Here is a 14,347-nt window from a genome sequence, read left to right on the forward strand (position 1 = left end):
GCAGATAGTTTGTCAGCCCAGCTCAAAACTTGAACAAGGTGGCAGCTGAGCCCCTATCCATCCTGCTGCCCTCCCCTGCATGTCCAGTCCTGAGCCTGCGTGCAGCCAGCACACCTCCCCGGGAGGAGACCGCTCCAGCCTGCAAGGAAGTGCTCATTATGGAGAGTGGAGAGTGACAGGCCACTCCCGGCCACGTCTCCAAGCAAGCTGATGCCCCCTCCTCCTGCTGCCACCGCCCACTGAACCGCCTGGGCTGCAGACGCTCTCCTTGGAGCCTCTGGGGCCAGATGTTATAGGGCAAGCTCTAAATAGCCGAGCAGGCCAGCCACCATCAAGGAAGGGGCATGTGCTGGATGCAGACACATGATCCTAGGGACCCTGCTGGGTGGAACTAAGAAAGCCCAGCAGACCGTGCACGCTCCTGTCCCCACTCGCAGGCCCACGCAGCTAGAAGGGCCCCTCTTCTGTGTGCGTCTGGAAGGTCGCTGCCCAGGGAGGAAATGCCTTTAACCAGCGTGGGGCCGGGCAGCCACAGGAGACAGATCATCCAGGCGCTGTGCCTCTTGCTGCTACTTCTCCACACCGGCTCTGCCAAGAATATCTGGAAACGGGCATTGCCTGCGCGGCTGGCCGAGAAATCCCGTGTAAGTGCCTGGGACGGGGAGGCTGGGGCAGCCTCTGTTGGGGGGGAGGCAGCCTCTCAGAGAGCAGTGATACCTGGACGCTGCCTTTTTCTGTAAATGCTCCCCCAAAACGTGGCGGGGCAGGCATCTTCCTGTCTGTGTGTGTCTGAGTCGTGTGGTGGGCAGATGGGGCTCACCCCACAAAAAGGCCCCTTGCCTGTGAGTCTAGAGGCAAAAGACACACCACAAATGTGTAAGAGAATCAAGCCTCTCTTTTGCCTTGTTGCAAAAGTGTACTTACTCCTGAAAGACAGCATCTAATTTAAGAGCCCGAGGACTTAAATGGCACGTTCTGTCTCCATGATCAGTACCACATGTTTCTGAAATACAGTTACGCATTCATATGGTTGTTTATTCATTCTGCAAACAGAATGAATACATTCTCCTAAACAGAATTTAGCAGAAAGCGCCCTGGGGAAGGCATCCTGTGGGGTCTTGTGGGTATAAGAGGAAGGAGGTACCAGCCCCCATCCTCAAGGGTGGTGGTTGCAGTGCAGAGGCAGTTGGGTGAATGGCAGTACAAAGAGAAGGTGGAGGCCGTGAGGGCAAGAAACGCACGTCCTGGAGCCAGGTGTCTGTGTTTGAATCCGGGCTCTGCTATGCGTCAGCTGTGTGACTTCTCTCAGGCAAGCTGCTTGACCTCTCTGAACACCAGCGATCTCATCTTCAAAAGAGAAAGGGATACATTCCTACACACGGCTACGTTTGGGTCAGCACTGTTTACCAGGCACTGTCCTAGGCTGTGGGGACACAGACCTCAGATCTCTGCCTGGGGAACTCGCTGGGGAACTGGAAGCAGCAGGGACTAAATGAGAGAGAAAAAGAAAACACAAAGCGTGAGCAGTTTGTGAGAGCCGAGGAGGCCAGAAAGCAGGAAGGGAACTCGAGGAGAGAATGGGGTGGGGAAGGCGATCATTTTCGGTTCCTCCCACCCCCCAGGGAGCACAGAACTGCAGGGCCGGAGTGAGCCAGGACAATCTCTGCACACAGAGGGCTCAAGAAGATAATGCCGGCACCCACAGCACGTGCATGAGGGTTACATGACTCGGGATGCAGAACGTCTTTGCAACATAGCAAGCGGTCAATGCATCTCGGCAGCTGTCAGTCATCGTGACGCTGGTTGGTGTTGCCTAAGGGTAGAATGTGGGTTCCTTGGGGTAGGGCGAGTCTCTGTTTCACTAGTGCGTGCCCCTGGTGAATGCCATGAAGTCGGCGCCTGGTGTTCTTGTGAGTGAATTATAAGCAGATGCAGTGGTAGCACTGCGTGTGTGCAGCTCTGCCCCCGGAGAGTCACACAGGGTTCTCAGGGTTGGGGACAGTGGACCTGGGGCTTTAAAGAATAAATAAGAGTTTGCCAGCTGGAGAAGAGGAAAGGGAGAATGTTTAATGACTCCAGGCATGTTGGGGTGTGTGAAACTGTATTGAGGTGAATCTGGGCCTCCAGGGCTCACTCTCCCCATGCAGAGCACGTGTTGGTGTCGAGAGACAGGAGACCACCAGGACGTGGAAAGAGTAGTAGAGTGAAATGATGAGGTGCTTGGAGAAGGGAAAGCTCATGTGAAATGGTGTAGTCACAAAGGCTTCCTGGAGGAGGTGGAGACCCTGATCGGTGCTTGGGAAGGATTAGGAATTAGGAGGAGGAAGGACATTCATGGAAGAAGGCTCAGCATGAGCTGAGGCTCCCAGGCAAAAGTGGTGCATCTGAATGCTGCTTGGGAGACCAGACATGGCCAGCGGAGAGGCATTGAGGAAGGTGAGACTCTCCTAAGACTTTCCGGGCTCTGCTGGTGCAACCCTGACCTGTAGTAGGAGCACTTTGTTTCTACAGCCACAGAGAGATTCCTAATATGTCATCTGATTTTATCTCCACCGTGTCCCAAGCTGTCATAGGAGCCAGCACCGTGACATCCACATAGGAGGCTCAGGGTTGATGTGCACGGTGGATTCGGGGAGTCTCTAAAACACAAGACTGGGGGTGCTGCAGGAGCTGAGTGACTTCTAGCCACCGCTGGTCAGGATACAAGGGCTTTGAATTGGCCCCTGGCTGAATCGAAACTTTCCCTGGTTATCAGCAGATATTGGCCTCCTTCCTCAGCACCTAGACACAGGTGAGGTTTATGCAGAACAACTGTGCCGGCCGGGCACGGTGGCTCACACCTGTAATACCAGCACTTTGGGAGGACGACACAGGTGGATTGCCTGAGGTCAGGAGTTCCAGACCAGCCTGGCCAATGTGGTAAAAAATAAAAAATTAGCTGGACATGGTGGCACATGCCTGTAATCTCAGCTATTCAGGAGGCTGAGGCAGGAGAATGGCTTGAACCCGGGAGGCAGAGGTTGCAGTGAGCCGAGATCGTGCCATTGCACTCCAGCCTGGCCGAGAAGAGCAAAACTCCATCTCAAAAAAAAAAAAAAAGAACAACTGTGCCTCAGAAAAAGCCATGGGCAAAGAGAGACTGTTGGCTTGTGACTCAGAGGGCAGGAAGGCTGGGAAGAGCGCCTGGCCTAGGAATCATCTCAGTGATACCTCTAATGTGCTGTGCAATCTTGGGCCACTCGCTGCCCTTCTCTGGTCCTCAGTCCTCTCCTGGGAAATGAAGGTGGAGAACCTATTGATTTTCATGACCGTTTCAGTTCTGATTCTAATTTCCTTGAAAACATCTGACAGGGACTCACGGGTGATAGGAAGCAGCCCCCACATGCACAAAGTCAAGACTTGCCCATGAGACACCACTCCCCGAGCCTACACTGAGTCAGACCTTCAGCCTTGACCCTGACCTTGAGGGCTGTGGGCTGGTTGGGCTCAGGAGATGCTGGGTGTATGCTGAAGCTGGCTTGCATCCTCTCCAGAGAGCCAGTTCTGTTCCACACAGCCATGATCACAAATTAAGTTATCTGAACTCACGAATCATTTATATTAAAATAATTTTTTTTTTTAAGACGGAGTTTCGCTCTTGTTACCCAGGCTGGAGTGCAATGGCGTGATCTCCGTTCACTACAATCTCCACCTCCCCAGCTCAAGCGTTTCTCGTGCCTCAGCCTCCTGAGTAGCTGGGATTACAGGCATGTGCCACCATGCCTGGCTAAATTTTTTGTATTTTTAGTAGAGATGGGGTTTTACCATGTTGTCCATGCCCATCTCAAACTCCTGAGCTCAGGTAATCCATCCGCCTCAGCCTGCCAAAGTGCTGGGATTACAGGTGTGAGGCCTTGCACCCAGGGAATACTGCAGCCAGGAAATACTTCCTATTAGAAATGTGTCACTTCCCAATTATGTTGCTACATTTTGCTATTCTCTCTGCTCCTGGGGTTTTATGTCTCTTGCATCTGTGTGGTATGATGAGGAGAGGAGGTACTCCACATCTCTTCCAGCTTCCATTCAGTGGCATCACGTGGGTTGCCTGAAATCAACCATGCTGGGAGTATTTACACCTTGGAAATTGGCCAGGGCTACACGCAGAAAGCTGGTGGTTCAGTCCTGACTAAGTGCATGACTTCCTGTAGCCTGCTCTACCTTCTCAAAGCCTCGTCTCCCGGCAGAGTGACTTTTGTGGAGGGGACAGGTCTCTTGGTCAGAGTGGGGCCAGTGTATGTCCTGAATGCTGTTCATGCTTCGTCGTCCAAGCATGCAGAGACAGTGCCAAAGACGAGCACACTTGCCCTTCATTCCCTTGGGAGACCCAATGGGAACGTCTGAGTCCACTGCCTCCTATCTCTAAGACCTTCAGGAATTTCCTTCCCCTGTCTGAGCCTCAGTTTCCTCATCTGCAGCACAGGACACAGCAGTGCCTGATTTGTAGAGTTCAGTAAAAAGACCATGAAACCTGCAGTTCCCTGCCTGGCACAGAACTGCAATCCCTGCATGTGCACTATGGACAGATTTTTTTTTTAATTGCATTTTAGGTTTTGGGGTACATGTGAAGAACATGCAAGATTGTTGCATAGGTACACACATGGCAGTGTGATGTGCTGCCTTCCTCCCCATCACCTGTATCTGGCATTTCTCCCCGTGCTATCTCTCCAACTCCCCACCCTCCACTGTCCCTCCCCTATTTCCCCCTGACAGACCCCAGTGTGTGATGCTCCCCTCCCTGTGTCCATGTGTTCTCATTGTTCAACACCTACCTATGAGTGAGAACATGTGGTGTTTGATTTTCTATTCTTGTGTCAGTTTGCTGAGAATGAGGGTTTCCAGGTTCATCCATGTCCCTACAAAGGACACGAATTCTTCGTTTTTGATGGCTGCATAGTATTCCATGGTGTATATGTGCCACATTTTCCCTGTCCGGTCTATCATTGATGGGCATTCGGGTTGGTTCCAAGTCTTTGCTATTGTAAACAGTGCTGCAGTGAACATTCGTGTGCATGTGTCCTTATAGTAGAATGATTTATAATCCTTTGGCTATATACCCAGTAATGGGATTGCTGGGTCAAATGAAATTTCTATTTCTAGGTCCTTGAGGAATTGCCACACTGTCTTCCACAATGGTTGAACTAGTTTACACTCCCACCAGCAGTGTAAAAGTGTTCCTATTTCTCCACATCTTCTCCAGCATCTGTTGTCTCCAGATTTTTTAATGATCACCATTCTAACTGGTGTGAGGTGGCATCTCAATGTAGTTTTGATTTGTATTTCTCTAATGACCAGTGATAATGAGCATTTTTTCACGTTTGTTGGCCTCATGTATGCCTTCTTTTGTAAAGTGTCTGTTCATGTTCTTCACCCACTTTTGAATGGGCTTGTTTGTTTTTTTCTTGTAAATCTGTTTTAGTTCTTTGTAATCTCTGGATATCAGCCCTTTGTCAGATGGGTAAACTGCAAAAATTTTTTTCCCATTCTGTTGGTTGCCGATTCACTCTAATCACTGTTTCTTTTGCTATGCAGAAGCTGTGGAGTTTGACTAGGTCCCATTTGTCTATTTTGGCTTTTGTTGCCAATGCTTTTGGTGTTTCAGTCATGAAGTCCTTGCCTACGCCTATGTCCTGAATGGTTTTGCCTAGGTTTTCTTCTAGGGTTTTTATGGTGTTAGGTCTTATGTTTAAGTCTTTAATCCATCTGGAGTTAATTTTAGTGTAAGGTGTCAGGAAGGGGTCCAGTTTCTGCTTTCTGCCCATGGCTAGACAGTTTTCCCAACACCATTTATTAAACAGGGACTCCTTTCCGCATTGCTTGTTTTTGTCAGGTTTGTCAAAGATTGAATGGTTGTAGATGTGTGGTGTTGCCTCTGAGGCCTCTGCTCTGTTCCATTGGTCTATATCTCTGTTTTGGTACCAGTACCATGCTGTTTTGATTACTGTTGCCTTGTAGTATAGTTTCAAATCAGGTGGTATGATGCCTCCCGCTGTGTTCTTTTTGTTTAGAATTGACTTGGCTATGCGGGCTCTCTTTTGGTTCCATATGAAGTTTAAGGTGTTTTTTTTTTCCGATTCTGTGAAGAAGGTCATTGGTAGCTTGATGGGGATAGCATTGAATCTGTAAATTACTTTGGGCAGTATGGCCATTTTCACGATATTGATTCTTCCTAACTGTGAACATGGAATGTTTCTCCATCTGTTTGTGTCCTTTCTTATTTTGTTGAGCAGTGGTTTGTAGTTCTCCTTGAAGAGGTCCTTTTCATCCTTTGTTAGTTGTATTCCTAGGTATTTTATTCTCTTTGTAGCAATTGTGAATGGCAGTTCATTCTTGATTTGGCTTTCTTTAAGTCTGTTATTGGTGTATAGGAATGCTTGTGATTTTTGCACATTGATTTTGTATCAGAGACTTTGCTAAAGTTGCTTATCAGTTTCAGGAGTTTTTGGGCTGAGACAATGAGGTCTTCTAGATATACAATCATGTTGTCTGCAAATAGAGACAATTTGACTTCCTCCTTTCCTATTTGAATACCTTTTATTTCTTTTTCTTGCCTGATTGCTCTGGCTAGAACTTCCAATACTATATTGAATAGGAGTGGTGAGAGAGGGCATCCTTGTCTAGTGCCAGATTTCAAAGGGAATGCTTCCAGTTTTGTCCATTCAGTATGATATTGGCTGTTGGTTTGTCATAAATAGCTTTTATTATTTTGAGATACATTCCATCAATAACTAGTTTATTGAGGGTTTTTAGCATAAAGGCTGTTGAATTTTGCCAAAGGCCTTCTCTGCATCAATTGAGATAATCATGTGGTTTTTGTCTTTGGTTCTGTTGATGTGGTGAATCACGTTTATAGACTTGTGTATGTTGAACCAGCCTTGCATCCCTAGGATGAAGCCTATTGATCATGATGGATAAGCTTTTTGATGTGCTGTTGCAATTGGCTTGCCAGTATTTTGTTGAAGATTTTTGCATCTATGTTCATCATGGATATTGGCCTGAAGTTTTCTTTTCTTGCTGGGTTTCTGCCGGGTTTTGGTATCAGGGTGATATTGGTCTCATAAAATGATTTGGGAAGGATTCCCTCTTTTTGGATTGTTTGGAATAGTTTCATAAGGAATGGTACCAGCTCTTCTTTGTATGTCTGGAAGAATTCAGCTGTGAATCCGTTTGGACCTGGGGGTTTTCTGGGTGGTAAGCTCTTAATTGCTGCCTCAACTTCAGACCTTGTTATTGGTCTATTCAGGGTTTCGGCTTCTTCCTGGTTTAGGCTTGGGAGGATGCAAGTGTCCAGGAATTTATCCATTTCTTCCAGGTTTACTAGTTTATGTGCATAGAGATGTTAGTAGTAATCTCTGATGATGGTTTGAATTTCTGTGGAATCGGTGGTGATATCCCCTTTATCGTTTTTTATTGCATCTATTTGGTTATTCTCTCTTTTCTTTTTTATTAATCTGACTAGTGGTCTGTCTATGCTGTTGATCTTTTCAAAAAACCAGCTCTGGCCGGGCGTGGTGGCTCAAGCCTGTAATCCCAGCACTTTGGGAGGCCGAGGCAGGTGGATCACGAGGTCAAGAGATCGAGACCATCCTGGTCAACATGGTGAAACCCCGTCTCTACTAAAAATACAAAAAATTAGCTGGGCATGGTGGCGCGTGCCTGTAATCCCAGCTGCTCAGGAGGCTGAGGCAGGAGAATTGCCTGAACCCAGGAGGCGGAGGTTGCGGTGAGCCGAGATTGCGCCATTGTACTCCAGCCTGGGTAACAAGAGTGAAACTCCGTCTCAAAAAAAAAAACAGCTCCTGGATTTATTGATTTTTTGAAGGGGTTTTTTTTTTTTTTTTTTTTTTTGTCTCTATCTCCTTCATTTCTGCTCTGATCTTAGTCATTTCTTGTCTTCTGCTAGCTTTTGAGTTTTTTTGGTCTTGTTCCTCTAGCTCTTTCAATTTTGATGATAGGGTGTCAATTTTAGATCTTTCCTTCCTTCTCATGTGGGCACTTATTGCTATATATTTTCCTCTAGAGACTGCTTTAAATGTGTCCCAGAGATTCTGGTACGTTGTGTCTTCGTTCTCATTGGTTTCGAAGAAAATCTTTATTTCTGCCTTCATTTCGTTGTTTATCCAGTCAACATTCAAGAACCAGTTGTTCAGTTTCCATGAAGCTGTGCGGTTCTGAGTTAGTTTCTCAATTCTGAGTTCTAACTTGATTGCACTGTGGTCTGAGAGACTGTTTGGTATGATTTCTGTTCTTTCACATTTGCTGAGGAGTGATTTACTTCCAAGTATGTGGTCAATTTTAGAGTAGGTGTGATGTGGTGCTGAGAAGAATGTATATTCTGTGGATTTGGGGTGCAGAGTTCTGTAAATGTCTATTAGGTTTGCTTGTTCCAAGTCTGAGTTCAAGTCCTGGATATCCTTGTTAATTTTCTGTCTCGTTGATCTAATATTGACAATGGGGTGTTAAAGTCTCCCACTATTTCTGGGCACGGTGGCTCAAGCCTGTAACACCAGCATTTTGGGAGGCCAAGATGGGTGGATCACAAGGTTGAGAGATCGAGACCATCCCTGGTCAACATGGTAAAACCCCGTCTCTACTAAAAATACAAAAAATTAGCTGGGCACGGTGGCGCATGCCTGTAATCCCAGCTACTCAGGAGGCTGAGGCAGGAGAATTGCCTGAACACGGGAGGCGGAGGTTGCGGTGAGCTGAGATCGCGCCATTGCACTCCAGCCTGGGTAACAAGAGCGAAACTCCGTCTCAAAAAAAAAAAAAAAAAGGCTCCCACTATTATTGTGTGGGAGTCTAAGTCTCTTTGTAAGTCATTAAGAACTTGCCTTATGTATCTGGGTGCTCCTGTATTGGGTGCGTATATATTTAGGATCGTTAGCTCTTCTTGATGCATTGATCCTTTTACCATTATGTAATGTCCTTCTTTGTCTCTTTTGATCTTTGTTTAAAGTCTATTTTATCTGAGATGAGAATTGCAACTCCCGCTCTTTTTTGCTCTCCATTTGCTTGGCAAATCTTCCTCCATCCCTTTATTTTGAGCCTTACAGACAGGTTAAAAAACCCATTCCAACACCAAATATTTACGAGACAGGATAAAACAGATGTGGAATGTTTGTAAATGGTCCAACAACCTTGCCACAGAGCTCAGTCCGTTCTGTGGAGTTGAAGTTTTTGACATTTCTTTCGTGGCATTAGATAAAACTCCTGAGAACAGTGATTTACTGAGCACTTACCATGTTTAAGGACAAGCGTTTGCCATCCATTCGCTCTCGGGAGCCTCTAGACACATCCACCATGGCAGCCACCACGCGAGCCTGGGTGCTGCACAGCCGCTGGACTGGGCAGGGCGGCGTGGCTGTCAGTGTGACTGTGAGCCTGCTTTCCCCTCTAAGCACCCATCCAGGGCACTGGAAATGGCTGTTCAGTTTGCACCCTGCCCAGAGGTGCCTGCACTGCTGAGGGCGCCCTGTGAGGGGCCACAGCAGCCAAGAGCCACAGATGCCTCTTTCTCTTGGAATGCATCCTGCCGGACGGGGCACCCCGTTGCAGTTGGTCTGCTTGGAGGCACCCCCTGTGCTTGCAGCGGTAGGGTACTGTAGGAGCTGGCCGTGGCCCACAACCCACATTCCTCAGTTCCCCAACCGAGTTCTCCTTTCCCCCGTCATTTCTGTGAGCTGAGAGCCTTCCAGACCTCCCTTTATTTTTTGCTAAGATAGCCAGAGTGGGAGAGGCAGATGGCGTGGAGCTGTGCTCTCACCATTTCCTGAGTTCATCTTTGACCTTCACCTTCATCTTTGTACCGTAAGCATGTGTGTCTGCTGGCCTGAAGCATCTCTGGCTGCAGGACCACGCTCATCCCGCACGCAGGACCAGTAGAGGCGCCGGGAGGTAACACCTATAGGAGCAGGTGGAGCTGGAGGCTGACGGCCTGGATGGCTTCTCACCTTTGATGGGACGAGAGTGAGGAGTGCTCCTCATGATTTCTCCCAGGTCCGCAGAGTTTGAGCTCTGGTGCCCTGGCAGTCACCTGCTCATCAGCACTTCCTGAAGCACTCCTTCTCTTTCTTCCCCAGCTTCCCCACTCCCCAACTGGGGCTTCCCGTGATCCCCAGATGTACTCCTGCACTCAAATCCTATCTGATCCATGTTATGGGTTGAACTGTGTCCCCTAAAAGATACATTCCAAACTGTAATTTCTGATCTTTGTGAATGTGACCTTATCTGGAAACAGGTTCATTACAGGTGCAATTGGTCAAAATAAGATGAAGTCATGCTGGGTGTGGGTGGGTTCTTAATATGACCACAGTGGCTCACGCCTGTAATCCCAGCACTTTGGGAGGCTAAGGTGGGCGGATCACCCGAGGGCAGGAGTTCGAGACCAGCCTGGCCAACAGGGTGAAACACCATCTCTACTAAAAATACAAAAATTAGCCGGTGTGGTGGTGGATACCTGTAGTCCTAGCTACTGGGAGGCTGAGGCAAGAGAATCACTTGAACCCAGGAGGCGAGGTGGAGGTTGCAGTGAGCCAAGATCGTGCCATTGCACTCCAGCCTGGGTGACAGAGTGAGACTTGGTCTCTGGGGAAAAGAAAAAAAAGAGACACAGAGTTGCAGAAATCAGAGTGACGCATCTATAAGCCAGGGAACAGGAGGAATTGCCAGCCGCCGCTGGAAGCCAGGAGAGACGTGGAAGGATTTTCTCCACAGAGCCTCCACAAAGGAAACAACCCGGCCGACACCTGGATCTCAGAATTCCAGCTTCCAGGACTGTTAAAGAATCCGTTTCTGCTGTTTTCAGCCCCCAGCATGTGGCATTTTGTTGCAGTGGTCCTGGGAAATGGATAGTCTGCTCTGAGAATGAGGGGAGTCAGCTCCTGATTGAGAGACATTTCACAGATAAGGAAACAGGCTGTTGCAGAGAATGGCTTTTCTGCGCCGTTTTAGCTGGGGACTGATGCAGCTGTCACTGTTTCCCCAAAGTCTGGGGGCTTTCTCTGCTCCTTCCCGCAGGACTTCATCATCAAGACTTCAAAGATGCCTCCACCTTGGGGGTTGGGGTGCTCAGTGGGTGCTGGAGACCCCCAGCAGCACCCAGGAGGCGGTCTCCAGGGCTCATGGATGAGAACCCCAGCAAAGCCCCGGAGCTCCCTGGGTGCTGGGGAAAGGGGATATGTCGTACTGATGTGAAGCAAGCTCTCTGTAGGCTTGGCCACGCCCCGGTGTCTAGCCCAGAGCCTGGCATGGATGGGTGAGTGGGAGGAATGAAAAGTCCATGAAGAGCTGACTTCTGGGGGGACCTTGGGCAAATCACTTTCCTCTCGCTGGGGCTGGGCTTCTTCATCTGAGGGTCCAGCCCTGAAATTCCAGGTGGAAATGAGCTAGTAAAAAGCATCCCAGGCCCCTGTGTGGTTATCATCTGGGAGAAGGAGGCAGGAAAGCAGGACACCTCTGTGCCAAGACCCACCGCAGCCACAGGGTGGAGGTAGCCGATGCGCATGGGCTGAGCACAGTGCGGTCTGTCCACTCAGTGGACTAGGACCCAGCCACAGAAACGGAGCCCAGACACACCACGACACAGATGAACCTCAAAGACATGATGCTGAGCGCACAAAGGCCACAGGCGTGTGACACTATTTGGATGCAACACCAGAAGAGGCAAATCCAGTGGGATCGGAGGGAGATTTGTGGTTGCCAGGGGCTGGGGAAGGGAGGAACGGGGGGCAGCTGCCTAATCAGAACAGAGGTTCTGCTGGGGGTGATGAAAAGGCCACAGAAATAGATCGTGGAGGTGGCTGCACACATCGTGAATCTTATTAATGCCACCAACTCGCACACTGAAGACAGCAGAAATGGAAAATTGCATGTTATATGTATTTTACCACAATAGTTTTTTCTAAGAAGCAGCAAGAATCTGAGGCATCTCTCAAAAATTCTGTGATGGCACATAGAGTCCCTGTGAGCTGGGGGAGCAGGCGCTGGCACCTCTGTGTCACCCATACCTCGGGATAGCCGCTCAGCAAGTGTCCACTCACAGTGCTGACTCCGGCTCTTGGGTCATCGTAACTTCATGCCCACCTGCTCCGAGGCCTCTCCCTGAATGCCTCGCTCTGTCACCCAGGCTGGAGTGCAGTGGTGTGATCTCAGCTCACTGAACTCGCCTCCCAGGTTCAAGTGATTCTCCTACCTCAGCCTCCAGAGTAGCTGGGATTACAGGTGCATGCTACCACACATGGCTGATTTTTTGTATTTTTAGTAGAGACAGGTTTTCAACATGTTAACCAGGATGGTCTTGATCTCCTGACCTCATGATCCGCCCGCCTTAGCCTCCCGAAGTGCTGGGATTACAGGCATGAGCCCCGGCGCCCGGCCCACCTCTTCCTTCTTAGCATCGAGCTCTATTGTGACCATTGCCATGATTTGTTTAGGCTCCTAACTACTTCTGCAGATGGCCACAAAACGCAATTCGTTCGCCTCGTCTGTGTGATGTTTTGCGTAGCGTCTGTGACTTGCCTGAAACTGAGCCACGCAAAGCCAGGGCCAATGTCTTCTGCTTCAACTCAGAACTCCCCACATCCAGCCCAGTGCCTGAAACACAGTGGGCCTGAGAATTATGAATTTACTATCAAACGAAAGAATAAATTATGTTAAAACCTTCCAGAACAGAATAGAAGGGATGGAAAGTTCTCGAGGACTCTTGGGTGCACTGATTGACAATGACATTGATGGGAAGAGTTGGTTGAGTTTGCAGCCTTGAGAATTTCTTTCTTTTTTTTTTTTGTCTCCCCCTGAGGAAGTCCCATTAACCTTGCACCAAATTCCATCCCCAGGGCGCAGTGCTGGGGGCTCCGGGCACCAGGAAATGGCATTCATCTATGCACGCTGAACTCTAAACCCTCTGTTCCAGGGAGAGACATATTTTTAGATGTTTGACGTCCAAATTCCAGAGGAAGAGCGAGTAATGCTTAGGGGAAAATTGGCTTTCTTCCTCCACCACGCAAACCAGTGCTGGGGTGCATTTTTATTGGTCTGGCCGCTAAGCTGCTGGAACTTTCCAAAGAAGGGTAAAAGCTCCTGTATGTGGAAGGAAGGGGGTGGCGAGCTCTGAGGGAGGGATGTGGGTACATTGAGAGCAGCTCTGGAGACTGGATTCTTTTTCCCTAAATGGAAATAGTTTATATAAATTCTTGTACTGATTATTAAAATAGTGATGTTTACTGTAAAAAAATTCAGACGACACAGAGAGTTACAAATAAGTAAACATGATCTGAATTCGTCCTCCAACATGTAAACTCTGTTGACATGTTGGGCTGACTGTCTATAGATTGTCTCATGAAGCAGTTATACAGAGCACACACGTTTTTTCTTAGTGGTATTTTATTCATACTGATTAAATGGTCTTTTATTGAAATGAAATTCACATGACAGACAATTTACCCTTTCAAATGTACAGTTCAGTGGTGATCAGCATATTCACTGAGTCTCGCAGCCGACCTTGTGTTTCGTTTTGGAATCGACCCTGCTGGAAACCCCGCACCCACTGGCTGTCAGCCCTCCTTCCCTCTTCCCCCAGCCTCTGGCAACCAACAATCTGCTTTCTGTTTGTATGGATCTGCCCACTGTAGGCGTTTCGTAGAAATGGAATCATCCAGTATGTGGTATGGGGTGTCTGGCTTATTCACACTGATTTATGTGTTGGCTTTGCACTTAATAAACTTAAGTGAAGGTAGGTAACGCGGTGGATCGGCATCTTCCTTTTTTTTTTTTTTTTGAGACGGAGTTTCGCTCTTGTTACCCAGGCTGGAGTGCAATGGAGCCATCTCAGCTCACCGCAACCTCCGCCTCCTGGGTTCAGGCAATTCTCCTGCCTCAGCCTCCTGAGTAGCTGGGATTACAGGCACGCGCCACTGTGCCCAGCTAATTTTTTGTATTTTTAGTAGAGACGGGGTTTCACCATGTTGACCAGGATGGTCTCGATCTGTTGACCAGGATGGTCTCGATCTGTTGACCAGGATGGTCTCGATCTCTTGACCAGGATGGTCTCGATCTCTTGACCTCGTGATCCACCCGCCTCCCAAAGTGCTGGGATACAGGCGTGAGCCACCGCGCCCGGCCGGCATCTTCCTTCCTAGGTCTGCATGGCTTTCTCTATGCCGGCACCTGTTCATCCAGCCTCCTTGGTCGCATATCCAGCCGGTGTGCTTTAACTGAATCTGGACTTGGACTTGCTAAACTGGGCTTCCCACTGCCACAGCCCAGAACGGGCATTTGCCCACCTGCTTCCTAGGGATGTCAGCGGCAGAAT

The 14,347-nt window shown here is 48.7% G+C and overlaps 1 protein-coding gene across 3 annotated transcripts in view; it reads left to right on the forward strand.

Moving 5' to 3' along the window:
* The first annotated feature begins 257 nt into the window (after positions 1 to 257).
* Positions 258 to 14,347, forward strand: part of WFDC1 (WAP four-disulfide core domain 1) — a 39,733-nt gene continuing 25,643 nt past the window's right edge. For all 3 annotated transcript variants that reach the window (XR_013530236.1, XM_002761215.5, XM_008986308.4), the window contains exon 1: positions 258 to 644. Coding sequence is in view for 2 of the 3 variants with exons in the window: in XM_002761215.5 (XP_002761261.3) it covers positions 501 to 644 (144 nt within the window). In the remaining variant the exon portion in view is untranslated. The remainder of the gene's footprint in view (positions 645 to 14,347) is intronic.

This window comes from Callithrix jacchus, chromosome 20 (genome assembly GCF_049354715.1).
Source record: "Callithrix jacchus isolate 240 chromosome 20, calJac240_pri, whole genome shotgun sequence".
Classification (NCBI taxonomy): Eukaryota; Metazoa; Chordata; class Mammalia; order Primates; family Cebidae; genus Callithrix; species Callithrix jacchus.